The sequence below is a fragment of the Arachis hypogaea genome, chromosome 17 (assembly GCF_003086295.3).
Source record: "Arachis hypogaea cultivar Tifrunner chromosome 17, arahy.Tifrunner.gnm2.J5K5, whole genome shotgun sequence".
NCBI lineage: Eukaryota > Viridiplantae > Streptophyta > Magnoliopsida > Fabales > Fabaceae > Arachis > Arachis hypogaea.
The window spans coordinates 133,542,266-133,564,726 of record NC_092052.1 but is presented as its reverse complement, the minus strand read 5'-3'; the positions used below and the strand labels follow the sequence as shown (position 1 = coordinate 133,564,726).

The 22,461-nt window shown below is 34.0% G+C and overlaps 3 protein-coding genes across 3 annotated transcripts; 2 read left to right on the top strand and 1 right to left on the bottom strand.

Annotated features, from left to right (window-relative positions):
- Nucleotides 1–582: 582 nt before the first annotated feature.
- Nucleotides 583–1,515, bottom strand: LOC112764009 (uncharacterized). Its single transcript, XM_025809529.1, has one exon. It carries the CDS (start codon nucleotides 1,513–1,515, stop codon nucleotides 583–585), a length of 933 nt encoding a protein of 310 aa, XP_025665314.1.
- A 120-nt stretch (nucleotides 1,516–1,635) lies between these two features.
- Nucleotides 1,636–4,531, top strand: LOC112767363 (heptahelical transmembrane protein 4). Its single transcript, XM_025813221.3, has 4 exons — nucleotides 1,636–1,937; nucleotides 2,567–2,825; nucleotides 3,156–3,441; nucleotides 3,755–4,531. The coding sequence occupies exons 2-4, from the start codon at nucleotides 2,569–2,571 to the stop codon at nucleotides 4,388–4,390; spliced, it is 1,179 nt and encodes a 392-aa protein (XP_025669006.1). The 5' UTR covers nucleotides 1,636–1,937; nucleotides 2,567–2,568; the 3' UTR covers nucleotides 4,391–4,531.
- Nucleotides 4,532–6,469: 1,938 nt separating this feature from the next.
- Nucleotides 6,470–22,289, top strand: LOC112767361 (calcium-transporting ATPase 3, endoplasmic reticulum-type). Its single transcript, XM_025813219.3, has 34 exons — nucleotides 6,470–6,843; nucleotides 7,227–7,277; nucleotides 7,418–7,451; nucleotides 7,787–7,804; nucleotides 7,946–8,082; nucleotides 8,337–8,411; nucleotides 8,691–8,736; nucleotides 9,172–9,231; nucleotides 9,333–9,413; nucleotides 10,146–10,231; nucleotides 10,678–10,779; nucleotides 11,595–11,648; nucleotides 12,350–12,451; nucleotides 12,712–12,770; nucleotides 13,852–13,996; nucleotides 14,534–14,641; nucleotides 15,002–15,154; nucleotides 15,262–15,366; nucleotides 15,546–15,742; nucleotides 16,485–16,596; nucleotides 16,955–17,053; nucleotides 17,141–17,286; nucleotides 17,435–17,492; nucleotides 17,824–17,916; nucleotides 18,024–18,074; nucleotides 18,200–18,331; nucleotides 18,711–18,812; nucleotides 18,946–19,000; nucleotides 19,706–19,791; nucleotides 20,431–20,579; nucleotides 20,872–20,977; nucleotides 21,098–21,151; nucleotides 21,516–21,564; nucleotides 21,870–22,289. The coding sequence occupies exons 1-34, from the start codon at nucleotides 6,811–6,813 to the stop codon at nucleotides 21,935–21,937; spliced, it is 3,006 nt and encodes a 1,001-aa protein (XP_025669004.1). The 5' UTR covers nucleotides 6,470–6,810; the 3' UTR covers nucleotides 21,938–22,289.
- Nucleotides 22,290–22,461: the final 172 nt, after the last annotated feature.

Below are 22,461 nucleotides of genomic sequence, written 5' to 3'. Positions count from 1 at the left end.
ATTTTTTGACTAAAAAAACTAAAAATTTATATTCCAAAACTAAAATTTTACTTCTAATATCTAACCACTACATCCAATACTAAATCCGATTCCTATCTTTGAAAAAAAAGACTACCTTAAATAACAAAGAAAAACCAAACAAAATGATAAATATTCCAAAACGTATTTGAATGAAATAATATGATTCATTCTGTTATTCTTTTTCAATTTGTTAGTTCTTTTATCGTAATAATTAAACCCAAAAGCAATCATGCATAAACTATATCTTTAACATACTAACCTAATCGTCTTCTTAATCATATATGTAATCTAACATAATAATTTGAGCTTGGATATATACTAGTTACGTATTTAAGAGTAATATAGATAGGATGATCATGTGTTGAGACCAACTATCCTGGATAAATTATTTCCTTTTATTAACAGAAACATTTTCGGTAAGGGAGCATGCTGCCATAGTGACATGACATCTAAACATAAACGTAAACATTAAACTCAGAACGCTTATATATGTGATCACTATTCACTAGCTAATACTATTACCTACATATATACATATTAATTTAATTTGATTTTGAAGTGCTACATGTTGATTGTGTGGAATCTCCAGCTGAAAAGATAGTCCCTGGATTGGCACGATAATCTGTTAACATCACAGAAAGAATTGACTTCAATCTTCTTCCCTTGATTGTTCCACCCGATCCTCACCCAGCATGAGAATCCATTGGACGAAATAGGCACCTTTGATGAACCACAAAGATGAAGCGCCACGTCACCACAGATCCTACTGGTGCACGTGGCTCCTGTGACCACGGACTGGAGCCAAGAACAAACGGGCTCACCCACCATCTCCCTGTAGGCAGAGTTGGCCATCCTCACTCTGTTCTTCGAGTCTGTTATGACAGCTGGCAATGCCTCTGACTCAACCTCTTCCTCCACTTGCTCTGCTGTTTTCGTAACAAGAATTCCGTTTTCGCTAACGGATATGGACCCCACACTTATGCATGATCCAACTGCTCGAACTGCCTGCGGCGCTATCACGCAATTCACGCTACTCGCATTGACTACTCCTCCTTGCAACTGCTTCAAAAGATCCTTCTCTTCTGGAATGTTCTTCTTCTGTGCCACGTTGAAACCCGCTGTGTTAAGCTCATTGAGAATGGGAGGGGAAGGAGAAGGAGAATTAGAAGAACATGGAAGAAGTGAAAGTGTCACTAATCTTGGAGTGGGAGGAGGAGGAGGAGGAGGAGGAGGAGGAGGAGGAGTGAGGTGGCATGTGGCGGGACAAAATCCTAAGATGTGAGTTTTCTGTCTCTTGAAAGAAGGGAGTGGTCTTCCTCTCTTTCTTGTCCTGGTGGGGCGGGCCTGGAGCTGAGCCCAGAGGCTTCTGAGGTAAGAAGATTGCTTGATCTTTGGGGAAAGATCGGTTTCGGGCTTTGGTGCTATGGGCCTGTACCTTGACAAGATCTCAATTGTTTTCGCCGGATTTTGGCGAGGATTCAAGGTCTTAATCATGGTGGTGGTGGTGGTGGTGTGAATGCAGGGAGAGGACTATAAAGGAGTGTGGAATGTGACATATGAGAGATGAGAAAGTGACAGTTGTAACCGTACGATGTGTACGTGTTGGCGAGGCTCAACAACCATGACACGTGGAAACAGTGGGTCCATGCATGCTTACACATGCTAATACCATTCATTTATTTTTTCATTATATAGAAAATAACAGATCCTATTCAGTTTTAATGCATCCAAGGAAACCTAAGGAATAGGTAATAGGTGTCACAATAATCGTTCTGCAATGCCATTATTTTAAATTGCTAACGCTGATCTTCTTCTGGTGTATGCTTACTCATGCCCAGGCACCATCCTCTGGTGCCACCACCTTATCATCTCCAATAGACAAATTCCCCACGTTTCAGAATTCAGATCTATCTCAGGTACCAATGCATTGTCTTAAGCTTGCTGTGTCTTCTAATTTATATAAACTTTGATTTGATATTCTACTCTGTTTACATTATTACACCTGAATCATGAATTCTTTACAAGAACCTTGATCAATTTGTATCTGGGGCAACAAAGGCCTGTTTTCTAATTTTTCGAAATATATATAAATAACGAGGAATGCTAAGGGACAGTAATTTTTGTGATTTGTAGCCATCAAATAGTCAATGATGGTTTTAATGGCGTGAGATTTTATCTAATGGTTCACTTTTCTTTGCTGGTTATATGCTGGTCAGAATTTAACAAAGTTGCTGGCCCCTAAACTTTTCCATAGAGAATAATGTAATTGACGCAACGTTAAAGGATGGAGTAAAGTTAATCATTGTTATATATGAAGCTTAAAAAGGACCTGACACTTTAATTTGAATTGAATAATATAATTTCTTGGATCTTCGTCACAAACTGATATAAATGTGCATCCTTTTGTTAAGAGATATTAGTGGGCAAGCCCTTATTTATCTTTGCTAATAATATTGCTTTTGCAAATCCTATTCTGATCTGGTTTCATGAAATTGGCATTTTGAATATGTATATGTTTTTGCATTTGTTTCGTACATTGTTGCAGAGATGATAGGTGGTGCATATGAAGGGTTGGTTTCTTCCCCTAAAATGATTTATGGAGAAGTAATTGAACCTTCAAAGGAAAAGAAGGGAGTGTTGGCACTATGGAGAAGATTAAAATATCAGCTTGTAGAATACAATTCACTGCCAACTTACTTAAGGGACAATGAATACATCTTGGGTTATTATAGATCAGAGTGGCCATTGAAACAGATTTTCCTTAGCATTTTCGCTATTCATAATGAGACACTTAACGTTTGGACGTAAGTACTTTTTTCCCTCTAACTACAAAGTACAAATTCATTTTGCTATCAATTAACATGAAAGGTTCCGTGTCAATTTTGATATATTCAGAGTGTAAAATTTTATATGGTTCTGAAATTAATTACTTTTAATGATGTTGTAACATTGTAAAACTTTTTTACATTGTCGTGCATAGAAGTTAAATTATGTTTTGATAATAAAAATGTCACTATACTATACTTGAGGTATCCCAACTTTAGGAATGTTAGTTCTGTAAGTGTCTAATCTTTGTGCATTTCTTTGCTTAGCCTTATTAACTTATTACTAATGATGTCATTGCTTAATTCCAGGCATTTGATTGGATTCTTCCTTTTCCTGTTTCTAACCATTTACACTGCCATGAAAGCTCCAATGGTTGATTTAAATTCCATAAACTTGCATGAGATGATGGGAAAATCTGATTTGAACAAGATTCGTCTAGAGCTCTTGGATTGCTTGCCAAAATTGCCTAATATGCCTGATCTCCTTAAACTCAAACATGAATTGAGTGCATCTCTCTATCCATTGGACTTTTTAGGATCAGGTTGGAATGCCATGCAAGTTCTCTCCAATTGTTTGCCTGAGCAGTATTCCTTTGTAAGTTCCTATTCCTATAACATTTTTGTTCAAGAATGTTTTAAAAGATCAAACTTATGAGGATGAAGTAATTAACTACACTAAGTGGAAAAGGCTTTGTTAGTTATTAAGCAATCATGAACAATGATTGATGTTAGTTATCAAGGGTAGAGACTCGCATGTAGCTGCTTTCATGTTAATAATTTGATAGTCGAGAATAGTTAGATGAGTACTATCAAATGATTCATCTAACAATTTCAACTATTAAAAGACACCTGCACGTGAGTTTTCAATTATTTGTACTCGATCTTGACGACTAGTTAAATTGTTGCAGAATGCAATGAAAGGCGACATGGTATCGATGGAACCGATAACAAGGTGGCCATTCTATGCATTCTTAGGAGGGGCAATGTTCTGCTTGCTAGCAAGCAGCACATGCCACCTTCTTTCTTGCCACTCACAGCGCCTTTCCTACATCATGCTGAGGATCGACTATGCCGGCATTGCAGCACTTATTGCAACCTCATTCTACCCTACAGTCTACTACTCATTCATGTGCAACCCATTCTTCTGCTACCTGTACTTGGGATTCATAACAGTAATGGGCATAGCCACCATTATTTTCTCTCTTCTCCCATTCTTCCAGAAATCGGAGTTCAGGAAGTACCGTGCCACCCTCTTCTTCTTGATGGGGTTTTCAGGGATAGCACCAATAATGCACAAGGTGATAATCCACAAGCATCAACCAGAGGCATTGCAAACGACAAGCTATGAGATATTAATGGGAGTTCTTTATGGTTTGGGAGCTCTAGTATACGCAACAAGAATACCAAAAAGGTGGATGCCAGGGAAGTTTGACATTGCTGGCCACAGTCACCAAATATTCCATGTATTGGTTGTGGCAGGAGCTTACACACACTATCTTGATGGCTTAGTTTACCTCAGATGGAGAGATTCCCAAGGTTGTTAGCTAGGTTACTTTGGCAGTGAATCTTTTCTGTAGTTTTCTCTCTTTCTTTCTCTCTCTCTTGAATTAAAGAAGCATGTATCAATGCTAAACTTTGATACATAAGATATTGAGAAATTAAATCCTAGCAAATCTTCAGTGTCATATCTCGGATTTATTGATCATCTAAAATTTTCCAAAAAATAATATTATACACATCATTTTCTTTTTGTATACAGTGAAGAAACTTGAAAAGGATTCAAACAAACATACGGCGCCATGCCATCATACAGCTATGTATTCTCCATCACAATATAACATCATTATAGAAAACATTTTTTTTGGATGCAATTTTTTATTTTTTAAAAAGAAAGAAAGAAAGAACGGTGAGTACACTTGTAATTCAGTCCTTATCTGTTCTTTTAAAGATAAAACGATCTTTGTCTAAAAAACGATTTTGATCCCTAATAAAATTATTTATGATAATATCATTCTTGTGTTAAAAACTCTATTAAATAGTACTTTGACATATAAATAGTATTTCGCTTGATTTTGGTTATACTTTGACATATAAATAGTATTTCGCTTGATTTTGGTTATACTTTGACATAGGTGTCGGTTCAAAAATTTGTATTCAAAATCTCAAATCGCAGAGTTGATATGATTTCTTTAAGGTAAAAATGCAGTTGACTTTACGTGAAGATGATACTTGAAAACTGTTAGATAATTTGATTGATTTGACTAAATTTTCATCTAACGATGCTCAGATATCAACTTCACGTAAAGTCGACTTCACGTAAAGTCAACTTCACCTGAGTTTTCACATTTCTTTAAAGAAGTGAGTTTGAACCAGGACTTATCGACCGTAAATAATGTAAATAAAAATTCTTGAAGAAATGACCATATAAATATGTAAACAAAGACTAAATAAGAATGATAATAAAATGAGATCAAACAAATTTAGATGAATACGGCTTATGAATCTGAAATAAGAGAATGGTGATGATGTCGTTATTGGCAGTGGTAAAAGAAATAATGATGATGACAAGATATAATTGCATAATTGAAATAGTAGAAGTCAAAATTATAATGATGATAATGAGAAAGACATTGACAGTGGTGATGATAGTTAGTCCTATTATAGAAAAGAATTGTGTGGGGTTTAAAACCCCATAAATTATAAATAAAAGTGTCTCGTTTTAATACTAAAAAAATAAAAAATAAAAAATACAAGTCCTACAATACTAATTTTTGTTATTATTTAACAGTTTGTTAACAGTATTATCCCAAAATAATTTTGTTAAAGGCCAAAATGTCCATTTTTTGCTACCCACAGTATCCCTCAACTCGATAGACGGGATTCAAACCTTCGACATTTATTTAAGCGAACAAGTGAGTTGATCATTCATCAATTCAAGTTGGTTAAAATGTATTTTTTTTTTAGAGAAATCACCTCGTTTTTTGAAGAGATTTACAGGATCGGATTGGGTCATTGGGTGCTTACTCAAAAGTAGGGGGTGTAAGTTACCGAACCGAATCGAAAATTACCGCAAAATCGATCCGAAAATTACAACAACCGACTTAAAAACCAAAAAAATCGGTTTTTTTCTGACAAAATCGATCGGTTCGGTTCGGTTGGTTCGATAAAAACGGAACCAAACCAAACCGAACCGAATATATGCATACATTTCAATGTTTTAACCATTTTAACCTTTAACCTAACAACAAAAATCTTCAACTCCTAACCATTTCAATGTTTTACTCTTATTATTTCAATTTATTGACTATTTTGAACCTTTAATTATTGTGATTCATATTCTTCTCATTAGGAATTAAAAACAAAAAAAACCGACCAAACCAAACCACTGTTGATTCGGTTCGTTGTTGTAAAAACAGAAAATCGAATGGTTGTGTATATGTAAGAACCGAACATATCGGTTCGGTTAATTTTTAATCCAAAACCGAACCAAACCGAACCGATAACACCCCTACTCAAAAGTGGTGCTTTATTGAAACAAATCCCAACATTTTTGTTTTCTGAGAGTAAATAATTCCACTTGTTTGGGCTTAGAAAATCCTCAAGTCCAATTAGGAGGCTCATCCAAATACTAATGGGCCCAATACGACGTTGCTTGAACGTAACGGCTGTGTTGCTCTGTCGAATTTGGAGATTCTGGAGTTTCAGGGAAACCATCAAACCAATTCAGCTTCAGCAATCACCGTAGTATATCAGCATCAACACAGAGAAAGAGTGCACACTGAAAGTGAAACGAAAACTACCATCTTTAATTAATTAATTAATTAATTGATTAATCAATTAATTAATTGTTAGAGGTATGAAATCCACATGCTCCATTTTTCTTTCTCTTTCTGTGTGAAGCCTTCTTCAAGTAAAGTGAAGTAACGGAAAGCCTTTCTCGATCCAAATTCTTCATCCTCTTTCCATGGAGGACGCATTTGCCAGATCTATTCCCGAGGTTATTTTCTATTCCACCTTCTAACAAAAAATCTCATTGCATTATTTCTTCACCAAATCTGGAAGCAAACATTTTTTTTTTTTTATAATTGAATCTGGTAGCAAACATTTACGAAACAAATTGAATGCGAATTTTCCTTACTCGGAAGCTGAATTTAGATGTATGAATATCGATAGGGAGTAGCAATGTGATAGATGATGTTGATAAAGCTATTCTCAGCTACATTAGTATTTAGCGGCAAAGCTTCAAACATATGCATATATCTAGCATAATTCTGATTAGGTTGCACTTGGAGAAACTTAAGTTGTTTAACATTGCTTAGCAATCCCTCAATTTATAATCTTTATAAATCTTTGCGAGTTCTATCTTTTTTGGGTGGTTAGGTCCTTGATCACTTTGGAGTCGACCCAACTAAAGGTCTATCAGATACCCAGGTACTTCAATTTTCCTTTCTTTGCTATTTTTTCTTTTGTTTTTTTGTCTGATCAAGTTTAGGAGTGCCTGGATTTTCCTTTCCTTTTTCCCTTTTTCGTTTATACCCAATCAGAGTAAAGAAACAACTCTTGTTTTCCAGGTAGTTCAACATGGTCGATTGTATGGTATAAACGGTATGTCTTCTCTATGGCCATGCACCGATGAATTAATTTCTTTAGTAATTTTTTGCTTTACAGAAAAGAAATAGATATCAGAGAATTGTGGTTTTATCTTGAAACAAATTGGATGTTGGGTGCATTCTAAGCAAATGGTGGAGTTCTCATTGTGTTCATTGATGGCACATTACATAAAAAAATCATTATGGTGAACCTAGCAAGAAGAAAATTTACATGTAGCATATAGTTAACCAGCTTCATGTTAGTAGTTGATATTTTACTAATGTAGTTGTATATTAACATTTATTTCCCCTTCTCTTACTGCATGGTATCCTTTGGTAATCGGTATCCAGTGCTGCCTGAAGATAAAAGTAAGTATATGACATTGAGTTCTTGCTTTCCATTCTCACTCTAGTTCATTGTCATGTGTTGCTTTAACTATTTTGTTTAATGACATAAAATCAGTTGATTCTGGTTGTAATTAACTCACTCCTGTCAAATTTGGTATGTAGGAGCTCCGTTTTGGAAATTGGTTTTGAAGCAATTTGATGATTTGCTTGTGAAGATACTTATAGCAGCTGCAGTGATATCATTTATTCTGGCTTTAGTTAATGGAGAAACGGGCTTAATGGCATTTCTGGAGCCTTCTGTATGATATTTGATCTTAGATGTTGTATTTGCTTTTTTGTGAACAATTTATTTGGTGAAGAATCATTGTTTTAAATATTTCATGTTCTGAATTATAAACTATTTGGAAATGGAGGACTTGAGAAAGTTCCTTTTGTAGTAATGTTTCTGAGTTGGATAATGTACTAAATTTCCTATTGCTATATGATTGCTCTTACTTGAATCTGGTTTATCAAATAGGTGATATTTTCATGCATTAATTCATTACATGTTCAGGTTATTCTATTGATATTAGCTGCAAATGCAGCTGTGGGGGTGATTACGGAAACAAATGCTGAAAAAGCTCTCGAGGTAAATTTAAAGGACTAATAATGTAGACCTCCATATACAATCTTACTCATAATGATTTAGTTATGGCAATTTTAACAGGCTCTGGATGAAGCTTTCCTAAATTTGCGGCTAAAGCTTTCTTGTTTCTAATTTTTTGTTTGTTCCTAATTTAAACTTGTTATATGATGAAAATCATCTTATTTATTATGATTTTCGGGTTGGATTTTTCATATGCTAGAGAGCTGGTTGTTTCAAGTTGCTTTCACTTTCATCTTTTCCTTTCTTTTTGTGTTATCTTAGGAGCTGCGTGCCTATCAAGCTGATGTGGCAACTGTTTTGCGAAATGGTAATAAGAATCATTTATTTATTTTATTTCTTCTTGGAGTACATCTTATTCTCTTTTCCTTTACTTTGCTCAAATAAATTTTCTTTATACAAATAAATAAGTAGAGAAAGTGATATTTCTACGTCTTCATTCATCCCAGCAATCTTGTTAGAATCAAACTTGGTAATTTTAATTAAGTTTATTATTGTTGCGTGCCTTTACATTTTTCTAAACTGATCTCCATATTTTCTATCAAAATAATGTTCCTCCATGTTTAGTGGAAGAAAGAGAATAAAAAACAGAAACTTAAAATGCTAGTGAAGTGTAGTACAAATTGTTTATTTTTTGTAATATGTGATGATGACATTATTGGAAGTTATTGAATTGGTCAAAGCTCGTCTTCTTGAAGTTTAGATAGTACCAGCTTTGAAGCATGGGATAGTCTATTTCTTGCAGGTTGTTTTTCTATACTTCCAGCCACTGAACTTGTTCCTGGTGATATTGTGGAAGTTTCTGGTAAGCTGATTATGCAAATGAAATGCCTACAAACTAGCTGGTTTGTTTGCATAATCCTGTAGAGCTGAAAGCTGACACTGTTTTGGTTTGAAATTAAATAGTGGGGTGCAAAATTCCTGCTGATATGAGGATGATTGAGATGCTAAGTAGTCAAGTCCGTGTTGATCAAGCCATTCTTACAGGTATACCTGCTGTAGTATATTTTAATGTGAATGGAACTATTGAATGTTTCCTGCTACAAAAAGCTACAATTACTTCTTACATGTCTGAAAATTTTGAAAAATTATCATGTGCCAATATACCTATGGTTGACATTAGCAGGCATTTAGATAATGGTTTGGTAGTTACATATAACATAATCGATGCATTCTACTGATTCATCAGAGGAGGGCATGATAGGTGACATTTATCCTTAATATTGTGGGTAATATTGTTAGTTTATACTTGTTGGCAAATCGAGAATTTAGCTTGTCAGGTTTGACAATTTGACTACTATTGTAATCCTATTGATGAATTCCACTTCTAACATAGTAATTTGATGAAACTTTGAGATTTAGCTTTGCTAACAATAGAATGTACTCAATGTTGCTATGATTATTTGTTCATATGAACATATGTTTGACAGAAGCAGTAGAGGATACCTCTACCTGTATTGTGCAATGAGCATTACATAATTAATTTAGTCAGGCTTATATGAAATATGTGATTCTCTGTCTCTCTCCTCCCTAATATGCATATATATGTCTTGCAAGTTCTTTTACATGCTTATATGTTAAGTTGTTATGATAGTGATACATTTATGTATCAGTTTATTGCACTCACATGCACCAGTTGTATCTATAATCAAGAGGCACCTTGCCAATATAATGAGTGATCAATTTCTTTTTTTTTTTTTTTTTTTTAAATTATCACAGGTGAGAGCAGCTCGGTGGAGAAAGAGCTTAAAACAACCACAACAACAAATGCTGTATACCAAGACAAAACAAATATTTTGTTCTCGGTATGTAAGTTCAATCCTTTGTTGAACTATGTGGCTGATAAGTTTTAAGTTTGTTTCTAAAGAATAATTTTCTGGATTATATGTTCAGCCCTTTTTTTGGGTTTTTTTTCTTTTGTTGTTTTTTTGGGTGGGGGGGGGGGGGGAGCTTCCAACATGTTCAATGCTATTTTATAATTTTAATCATTCTGCTGATGTTAATTGTTAAACTATTTATTATATCAAATATATTTGTCAATGCGAATGAAAATTGTTTCAATAATTTTGCCACATAAATGTAATAATAGCAACTTCGTTGGTCCCATTTTAGCATAGCTACTTTTTTGTTTCAAAATATCCTGGTTTTGAATATTCAGTGGCCAAAAAGAAAGGCCACTATTTTTTGCAGTCTGAGATGCCTTATACCAGATGAGATTTATTAATTTTTCAACAAAAAAAAAAAAAATCAGGGAACGGTTATGGTTGCTGGTAGGGCAAGAGCTGTTGTAGTGGGAGTTGGTCCTAACACTGCCATGGGCAACATTCGTGATTCAATGATGCACACAGAGGATGTAAGTATCGCAATTGCCATATAGATGGTTTTACTATATTTGCTTCATGCCATTTTTTCTTCTAAGACCTTCAGTTAATAGTTTTTTTTCATCTTAATATGTAAACTAGCAGCTGTCTTTAATGGTCATCAAGAGTAAAATGACCGTGTTGTGTACATATCTATAATAAAAAAATTTCTCCCTCCTGCACATTTAAGTTAGGAATAAGTAGGTATTTCTATTGGACCGTGGCATTATTTACCAACTTTTTTGAAATGGAAAATGGAAACTAGAACTGTCTAGCATAATGAAAAAGGTAGAGATTCATTTCATCATTTCTCTCTTATGTAACATTGTAATGCTGACATACTTTGAGATAATATACATAACCTTCTTCTTGTTGGGATTTACTTCAGTGATAGTTGGTTCTAATGTTGTGTATGGAATTTAAAGGTAGAGATGTCTTGGGTGAGAGCCTGTACAAGTATAAAATACTGCTATAAGTTTCCCTTTTTTCTTAATTGTATTTTTGGGTGAGTAGTTAGAGTGTAGAGCTACGGAATGATAAAGTTGAATCTTTTAATTTTTCAGTTTAAATTTTATAACAATAGTGTAAGAATTGACATGATTGGAGATCGTCATGCTGCAATTGGTCATCGGTGATATTAAAGCCAAAGACCTTGTTTAATGATAAAAGGTTTCTAATATGTATGCCATGTTTGTGCATGTGTATTGTGTATTTTCCCTGATACATCGAAAGGAAAGTTTAGTAAGGACTGTTAGACATAGGTTAACAGTGTTTGTCCATTGTTCTTTCTTTGTATGATTGGTTACAGGAGGCGACACCATTGAAAAAGAAGCTGGATGAGTTTGGTACCTTTTTAGCCAAGGTGATTGCTGATTGTCTTATTTTAGATTTTGTCAAACATAAAATTTGTTCTATTAGGGCATGTTGCTGTTTTATAACAACTGTTCTGACAAGCTACTCAACCATCATTGCATTTCTATGTTCCCTGCCTGGCAAATTTAGCTGATGCCGTTCTGTCAGACATCCAATTCTGCATTTGAAAAGTTTGAACTTAGGATTTGGGACTGAGTTTGAAGTGTCTTCAATAGCAACACTTTGCTTTATTGAGATACATGTGGCTTTTAATGAGAAAGCTCATTTGAAGCCAGGCAAATAATTATTAATTATTAAATGTGTTTTACAAAAAAGTGTTAAGTTACATCTCCATATCATAGTATCATATTATACGTCATTATCCTATATTACAATATTAAACAGTATCTTGTATGATCCTAGGATTCAGATTTAGATTGGTTTATTTTATCATTATCTTTATTGTTTTGTTTTCAACAAATTATGAAATTATTCTTGAAACCTCTTGAAATGAACTCGTGGTTTATGATGAAACTTGTATTACAAACCTAGATGTTTCAACTAAAAATTATACCACGGATAATCAAATATATGAAAGTAATATTCATGTGACAAATATTTTTATTGCTTAACTGTTAACTGTAAAGGCGGGCCACTTTTCTCATTTATTTTTAAATTGTGATGGTGCTATTTCAATGTTTATGTTATCAGGTTATTGCAGGGATTTGCGTATTGGTGTGGATTGTAAATATTGGTCATTTTCGTGACCCTGCTCATGGTGGTTTCTTGCGTGGTGCTATTCATTATTTTAAGGTTTGTAATCAAATATGAGGACTCCACTTTTTTTACTTTATCTTTTTGGAGTTTCATTAGCTATACTGTTCTGTCTCAAGATTTATATACTCTTGTTTTCTGATATTCAAGTTTTGCAGTCAATCATGCTGGAGTCTTATTTTTCATGTACCATTTAATGTATTCTTCTATGCTTAATTCAACTTTTGGTCTTGTGTATAAATAACCATATTGTCTTGTTAGCATGAAAGTCTTTTAACTTCTAATCACATTCCTGCTAGATTGCAGTTGCCCTGGCAGTTGCAGCGATTCCTGAAGGGCTCCCAGCTGTTGTTACAACGTGAGTCTAGGTCTTTTCTTTATCATTTCTATTAGCAATGCTATCTTTCAGATGTTTTAATTTTTATTTCTATAGACATTTTTCATGGGATTTCTTATGAAATTTAGTAGGAGAATGCTTAATTGTTATTGTTTGTGTTGAATCTAAAAATTGTGAAGTAAATGAAGCATACTATGGTGTTTAATTGACAAAGTTAAATTAATGTCTTTTTTTGCATAGTATTCATTAGTAATTAATTTGTAAAAGAAATCTCAAATTTGCAATGAAGGAAACAATAAGGCAACATATTATTAAGATTCCTCGTATCAAGTACTGTCGTTGAGGTATTATTATTTTTGTGAGCTGAAGGTGGAGTTTGTATTCAATTCAAATTTCAACCATCATCACGGTCTTTTGATTCTTTTTTATGAAAGATGATACATTATTGACAAAGAGAGAAGGATGTGCAAAAGAAATGGATACAAAAAAAATTAGGATTTAAAAAAAAAAACAGCAGTAGTGCAAAGCTTTTCAGTCTCTCTGCAACTCTGAGAAAGATACTCTAAAAGATCAGGCAGCTTGCACCATATACTTTGAGTCATTTAACAACCACAGTTGTTTGAAACAACTCTTTATTATTGTAAAATGTCAAAGTTAGAAGGGAACTTCTCTAAGTACTTATGGCTCTTGATAGGTTTTTGTGAATTTAATTTATCTTGATAACCTGTAACCTCTTGATTTTTTTCCTGATAGTATTGAACCCCACTTGATTTTGTTTCAGTCTATATATTGGGCTAGTCTAAGTGCTATTACTAATTTTCGCATTAGTATATTTTCGTTTTATTTTCTTTGTATTACATGTTGTCAGCAAATAGAGACAAAACTAGCATGAGTATGGGCAATAACAGAAAAAAGAAAAAGAAAAGGAAAAGGCTGTTGTGTCATAGAATTCTCCTTATATATTTGCACTAGTGGAATTACTTGGTAATTGTAGGGCTATCCTTAATCTGAGATGCTATGCTTCAGATATTTTTCAATTAGAAACTAATCTGATCTAGGTTTTCCTCCCTCTTTCTTGTACTGATTACTTTTTTATTAATAGGTGTTTGGCTCTTGGAACAAAGCGTATGGCTAGGTTGAATGCCATCGTTCGGTCTTTGCCTTCTGTTGAAACCTTGGGTTGCACCACTGTAATTTGCAGCGACAAAACTGGAACACTAACTACTAATATGATGTCAGTTGCAAAGGTGAGTGTTATTTGTCATTGATCAATGAACATTATATTCATCTATTTGTTTTATGTGGATTTTTTAATTGCCACGAGTGCCATATGCCAGAGAACTTTACCGTTGTCAGGGGATCTTGTATTGACTTATTGATGGTCACGCTGCTTTATTATTTTGTTTTACATTTGTATAGAGGTCCTCTTATCCTCCATCTTATATAATCCTTCTCTTCATCTTAATAAAATTCTTCTTTTTATCAATAAAATAAATCTCACTGCCCATGATGTTTTTTTCAATTAAGAATGTTAAATATGTGGCTTCTTCCTGAAATTAATAGAGCCCTCTATTATCATTTCAAAACTAAACTCTCTTTCTTCATGTTAAAGGTATGAATATTGTGCTACTTGACTCCTCCCTTATTTCGACTGACTCTGTCATACCTTCCATGCTTTTGTAGTACTTCAACGTTTCTAAATAATATTTTTCTTTTTCCATTTTCAGTATTTTTACTGTTTTCTTTAAATTGGTTTCCTCCTCTATATGCTTTTATATTCACAGGTGTGCGTTGTTGAATCTGCACAACGTAGTCCTGCTGCTACTGAATACAGTGTCAGTGGGACAACATATGCACCTGAAGGCATAATTTTTGACAATACAGGGATGCAGGTACTATTTTTCTTTATTTGTCATGCTTTTGTGTTAATGGACAGGCAAAATTTTCAACACATTTGAAAGCTAATTAATTGACTTATACAAGGAGAGGAATGGGTCTGCTCCTCTTAAGTTGGGGAGGTTAATTTCCTTCCCTAAACAGTATTCGTCAAGGATACAGAATGCCAAATATGCTGTATTTTTTCGGTTTTTTGATGGGCATCATCCAATGCTGCATGATATTTGAACCTTTGGGTGACTAAGAAATTGAGCGCTTTCATGAATACGGATGTTTATATTCAAAACAGAAACTTATAATGGTTGGTGATCCAGCTTTTTTTATTGTTCAAATAATAGCATCTGATTATTTTGCAGATTGACTTTCCAGCTCAATTGCCGTGTCTTCTTCACATAGCAATGTGTTCTGCTCTTTGCAATGAATCAACCCTGCAGTATAATCCTGATAAGGGAAAGTATGAAAAAATTGGTGAGTCAACTGAAGTGGCACTACGTGTCTTTGCAGAAAAGGTTTGTATTTGTGATTTGTATGTTTCTTTGTCTCTCCTATTTATGTTAATCTTGTGTGTGAAGCTCCCTGTTTTGGACTCAAAGTATGCTTCTTTGCTCATCTTTAGGTTGGTCTTCCTGGTTTTAATTCTATGCCATCAGCCTTGAACATGTTGAGTAACCATGAACGAGCTTCTTATTGTAACCATTATTGGGAGGAACAATTTAGAAAGGTATGATTCAGCAAGTTTGTCACCTTTTTTTTTTTTACATTTTTCTTAATCCTTTGACATATGAGTTGAAACTATGAATATCAAATAATTGCATATTTTTACTAATTGATTTTCTTTACTTTTGGGGTTATATTGCTGTGGATATTTAGTTTCATCATTTGGACTCTGATACTTTGCAGATGGATGTGCTGGAATTTTCTCGAGATCGGAAAATGATGAGTGTGCTTTGCAGCAGAAACCAATTGAATGTTTTGTTCTCTAAAGGTGCTCCAGAAAGCATAATTGCTAGATGTACAACAATTCTGTGTAATGACGATGGCTCAATTGTGCCACTTACTGCTGATATTCGAGCAGAGCTGGCTTCAAGGTTCCATAGGTTGGTTTCTTTATTATAAATTAGCATGTGTATACGCTCTAATTTTTTCTTATCTAGCTTATTTTCTTCCCTTTTGTCCTTCATTCAGAATAGATAACACATGGAGAAAAACAGGAAAATGAAACTGAAATTTTCGAGAGCTTAGTTCTTATCAGTATTAGCACTTTAGCAGTGGAAAGGGGACAGTCGAGTGAACTATATGCTTCATACCTGATGGATACTTGTTAGGCATTAAAAAATAATATCCATGATGATTTGTCATAGTGATCCATCCTCCAACAGTTAACTGACCTTTAACTACAGTATTTTAAGTGAAAAAAATCCTGCCACTTGAAGTGATAAGATGACATTGCCGTTCATAATAGGAGAATCATTGCCTCCTTTTCTGGAGATGATGTAAAGATTAGTTTAGCTTCCATGAAAAAAGATTCAGGTTCAATTACTACTCTTGTAATTATTCCTACCAGCATTGAGAAGAAAATTAGATTACATCAATATGAGAGATTGAAGAATTAACGTCCAAAAGTAAGAATCTTTTTGTGGTTTAAAGCTTTTAGATAATTGAGGAAAGTGCATTCAGAAAAGCAGAGGAAGTGGAGCATAATGTATCTTAACTTTGCATACACTTCCTGTTCCATTTAGATGATTCAGAGAACATTCCTAGTTGTGAACTTTTTTTGGTCTTGTACACTTTTGTGAACTTCGTTTTATTTCACATTGTGAACATGATTTTGTTGGCCAGTTTTGCAGGAAAAGAAACATTGAGGTGCCTAGCTTTGGCTTTGAAATGGATGCCCTCAGGTCAACAGATGTTGTCCTTTGATGATGAGAGAGATCTTACATTTATTGGGTTGGTATGCTTTCTTTTCAATGGCAAATACAAAAGTTCAAATATTGAATTCAAGTCAAACAAATCTAGCCTTTGTTCTTAACATATACTTTTGCTTTGAATGGTTATATTCATATACTGAGACATCGAATGGGTTATATGCTTTTGAGTCTGTTTATTTTAAATTTTATGTCTTAACATATCTGATTAGTGAACACAAGTGAATGAAGCAGAGGGTCCAAAATGACCTCTTTTATATTTTGCCTTTTTCTTAATATTTTGATTTTCTTACTGTTATTTCTGCTACTAATCTTTTGTCAACTTTTTCCACCTTTTTTTTCTTCTTTTGGTTTTGTTTTGTGCGGCTCTTCTCCCCATTGTAGGTTGGGATGCTGGATCCACCAAGAGATGAAGTTAGAAATGCCATGCTTTCATGTATGACTGCTGGCATACGTGTTATAGTTGTCACTGGAGATAACAAGGTTCCTGGAGTTCTGTAAACTTCCATTTTTTTTTTGCTTTAACATTCCAGATGTCTTTCTATCTAAAATTACTTAATGCTGAATCAGTCCACCGCTGAGTCCCTTTGCCGCAAGATAGGCGCTTTTGACCATATGATAGAATTTTCCGAGCGCTCTTATACTGCTTCTGAGTTTGAAGAACTTCCACCACTGCAACAAACTCTAGCATTGCAACGCATGGCACTTTTTACCAGGTATGCCGGATTATGTGTATACTTTAAAATTTGATTTCATTAAAAAGATATGGCATTACATGAAGAGAAGTTCTTTTATCTCTTTGTTCAACATTTTTCTGCGTGAAAAACTCAATAGTTAAAAGTTGAATGTCTTTGTTTCATGTAGAGTTGAGCCTTCTCATAAAAGGATGCTGGTTGAAGCTTTGCAAAATCAGAATGAAGTGGTACAAAAATGCTTCCATTATCAAAATGTTAAACTGCAATTGCTTTGTACAAAAGGTTTTTCTTTAGGGTTGGTGCTATTTTACATCCATAGATATCTTCTATTCTAATTTTCTTGTCATATTTATGTAGCATTATGTTCTCATCTAAAGATAGTATGGTGCATTACACTTTTTCTTGTTGCTTGATATGAGGACTAAGTGCTTATCATTCTTTGACAGTTTCACTCCGGATGTTAATACTTTGTTGTATCCTTGTAATCATGGGAATAATCAGTTTTACAATATTTTAAACTTTTTCTTCCAATTTCTTGAAATTCACAATATATTTTAGGTTGCAATGACGGGTGATGGAGTCAATGATGCACCCGCACTGAAAAAGGCAGATATAGGAATTGCTATGGGTTCTGGAACAGCTGTTGCCAAGGTGTTATCTACTGTCATTACACTCTTTTGTACTCTATAATCCTCAGTAGGTTTGTGTTTTCTTCCCCCAATAATCCTTGGCTATGGGATTGTGTTGTTTTATTACAGAGTGCATCAGACATGGTGCTCGCTGATGACAACTTTGCTTCGATTGTTGCGGTAAGCTAGCTTATATCAATTCCCTAAAGTCAAGTATCCTGTCTCTCTCTTTATTTTCCTTCATACCTTTTCAATTAGAAAGCAATTTCCCTATGCAACTTTTTAACCTGATTGTTTTGAAGCAGGCTGTAGCAGAGGGTAGAGCTATATACAACAATACAAAACAGTTTATTAGATACATGATATCATCCAATATTGGTGAAGTAGTCTGTATATTTGTCGCTGCTGTGCTTGGGATACCTGATACTCTCGCTCCTGTGAGTTTACAATGCTTGTCTTTGTGTTATCTTATTGGGCCAGTTGTTTTCCAGAAGTCTTAAGGATAGAAAATTAAAAGTTCTATCATATATTTTCCATATGATATCAAATTACTGATTTTTTCTTTGATGCATATTGATACATGCTTCAATCCTGTGTAAATCCTTAATTTATGTTTCAATGATTCTTGCCCTGGGCCCTGGCTTGTAGATGTAGTTGGTAATAGTGTTTATCTCGTACAGTGTGTCTTGTCGTTTGTTTAAAGTTGATTGCAGTAGATATTTTCATTGTTTCAATGAGAAATATATCATTAATATTTGTTTCTATTTTTTCGTTGAATTAATATATCTTTTTCTTGTTTGCCTCAACTTTTACCAGGTCCAGCTGCTTTGGGTCAATTTGGTTACTGATGGACTGCCTGCAACTGCTATTGGCTTCAATAAGCAAGACTCTGATGTGATGAAGGCTAAGCCTCGAAAGGTACTCTGGCAATACTTAGTTGTGAGGCTTGTATTCGATTCGACAATTCAATAATCAAGATTTTAAATACTTGGGTATCACAATGTCTTATAATGATGGCAAGTTTTTATTTATTTTGAACTTATAATCCTAGGTGAATGAAGCAGTTGTGACAGGTTGGCTCTTCTTCCGTTATCTAGTAATTGGAGGTAAACACTTAACTCTTTACCATGACTTATTCAGTATAGACATCTTTGGTCAGTTCCTTTGTCCAATAACTTTTCTTCTTTATTAATGAAAGAAACACTTTTTAAGTTTTTGTATAGTAACTGTAACCTGGTTTATGTGTGTCTGTTTCTTTTTCTTCTCACGGGGCTTTGTGCATGCCGAGTGTTGTTTTTTTTTTTTTTGGAGGTGGAGGGGGGGGGGGATAAAAGAAGAATATTATTAATAGAAACATGATACAAGGTGGGAGAAAAAAGACATCCACGTTATGAGAACAAAATCAAACAAAACAACAATGGTTTGACTTAATCAAATTAAAATATTTTTCAAGTGTAATAGTGTATTCAGTCAATGGAAGATGTGTGTAAGATTTTGTCATTTTTCGTGGTTTGGGTAATTATATATATAAGTTCATTTGTTGCAACTCACAAATCATAACATGTTAATGAATGGCGTTCATGCTACACAAAAAGTGTGTATATTACATAACTTGATTTAGGTAACAGAAATTACTCTAGTTGAAAATTGTGAGCAGCAATTATGTTTCCAAATTTACATGTTAGTGAAAAAGTTGTTTTGATCATGCTTTATAAATGAATCATAACTAGCCATTTTATGCTTTAATGTTGTTCATCTCACATAATTTGTTTTGGTAGTTGTATCCTTTTAACCTCGCATGCTTGATGCAGCTTATGTTGGCCTTGCAACCGTTGCTGGTTTTATTTGGTGGTTTGTTTATGCTGATAGTGGCCCCAAACTACCATATGTTGAACTGGTAAGATATTATTTATCCTCATTTATTGTGAGTGATTTGGAGACAATGACTGAGATGCAAAGAATGTACGGTATCCAATTGAGTCCCGAGTATTCTCCCTATTAATGATATAGTGAAGATTCGGAGCAACAATAAGAAGCAAGAGTTTTCAAGTTACGACATTATATCCCTTGAAGGCGAGAGGATGGAAATTTTCTACTAGTTATTGTTTTTAACAAAAAAGAAACTTTAGGGACGTAAACAAGATATATTTTAGGGACATAATGTATAGTGTAACTATATAATAAAACTGATTTGTTTCTTTAATCAAGATTCACTAAAAATTAAAAAAGGTCTTGAAACCGCTGTATGACCAAGGAGAAGTCATTAACATACGTAATGGAATGGAGTTGAAAATCACTGTTAGACCGCCTACTAAAATGTTTATTATGAAAGCACATTATACATTGTGAACTTACAATGAATTACATAGTTGAATTCTACTGCTTCAGGCCTGGGCAACATATTTTTGTTCGTGTAGATGCGATAATCTTTAGCAGTATATATTAGGTTTGCTTTTTCTGGTAATAATTTCTTCCAATTTTCTATAAATAAATTTAATTAAGGTATTTTATAGTTTCACTTGTTTTCTTCTTACAGATGAATTTTGACACTTGCCCAACAAGGGAGACAACTTATCCATGCAGTATATTTGATGATCGACATCCATCTACTGTATCAATGACTGTGCTTGTCGTTGTTGAGATGTTCAATGCTTTAAACAACCTTAGTGAAAATCAATCTCTTTTGTGAGTAATATTTTTATCTATTTTAATTTGACTTCGTCTTGGGGGGTTGTTCTCTGCAGAATATATTAATGTCACTAACTAGTAGGGTGCATGATTGCATATATGAAATCATCATGATGATATCGGTTAAAAGATAACTTTGTCATGCAAAACAAAACCTTTCGTGGGAACCAGGGGAGGTTTTGCATGTGGAGCACAGTGGAACTTGCATGAGCTGTAGTTCAGCTTTAATTAGGAACTGAGAATAAACTTCTGTTATATTTGTAGTGTAACAATATTAATTCTGTTTCAGGGTCGTTCCTCCCTGGAGTAACATGTGGCTTGTTGCTTCTATAATCATAACTATGCTTCTTCACATACTAATTTTATATGTTCACCCGCTGTCAGTTCTTTTCTCTGTGAGTATTTTTCTATAATGGTGTACCACAATTTTTCTTGGAGTGACAACTCTGCTTAGTTGTCCTGTTTATAAGCAATCTGAATTATTAATTTATTATTATTAACAATTGTTTTGGCAGGTAACACCATTATCCTGGGATGACTGGATGGTTGTCTTTTATCTTTCAATACCTGTATGTAGTGTTTTTTCGTCTTTGTCAATAGTATTTTTGTTGACCTTTATGCACCTGTTGTTGATATCTAAGTAGATCAGTTTCCTCAGATGAACCATAATAGAGTAGATGTAATATATGTCCTGAATTTTGGAACAATGGGCTTTAAATTGAAAACTTATTATAACTAGTGATTAAATTCACTTTTTTTAAAAAAAAAACAAAAACAAAAAAATGTTCAATATATAAGTTGTGAAAATGTATGTTATTGTATACAATTGATGGGATCTTCCTTAGGCTCTGTTTTGCCTAGATTGAGAGTCCTGCTACTCATCAACGGTTTAATCTTATTTCTTTTCTTTTCTTTTCTTTTTTCATTTTCCAGGTTATAATTATTGATGAAGTATTAAAGTTCTTCTCCAGAAATCCCATTGGTAATCTTCATTCCATCATCTTAAATTTTCAGCTAAATCTATGTTGCTAAGATTCTGTGTGGGAGTAGCTTTTGCTTAAGGTGGCAAATTGTAGGATTAGTAGTCTCATTTTCATTTGAAAACTTGGAAACAAATTCAGTGGGTGAACTTTGGTGTTATCTTGGAAAAAGTTTGAGTGGGAAGTGGGTACATTTTGAAAGTGTTTTATCATGGGATACATTTCGCTTGAATCAAGTGATATATGATAACACATCTATATGGACTATTTTCCATTTTGCTGATTTGTTGATTATTCCAATGTTTAGGTTTGAGGTTCAGATTGTGGTTTAGGAGGTCCGACCTACTTCCAAAAAGAGAAGTGCGTGATAAGTAAGATGATGTGCTGTACTATTCGATCAAATCCTTCACTTGCAACGAATCAGACATCCACACAGTGGTATCCTTGGTTGGATTCAAATCATCAATCTCCATATGCAATGGCAGTCAAGGAGTTTAGGCAAGGTACCTCAATAGATATGCTGTACAATATTTGATTTCTCTGTAATATTTATATTATTATGAAAATTCCAAATGTAGTTGGATATAGGCCGTTACTCGATTTTTTTTTTTTTTTTTAATTTTCGACTGTATTTAATCAATTTTGCTAGCATAATTACCTGCCGGGCCTTGTTGAGTGCAGTGCAGCCAAAGACAGAAAATCAGATAACAAAACTCGTGTTTAATCACTTGTTCCATTGCATCTGCTAATTCTAATTACAGAAACGCTTAAACACTTCATACATCGTTATGTGTCAATTATATGGGAACTAAAGACAAAAGCCAGAGAACAACCAGCAAAAATTGTTTTCATTCATGTTCAATCACTTGTCCCACTCTCATTGTATATGCTAATTTATT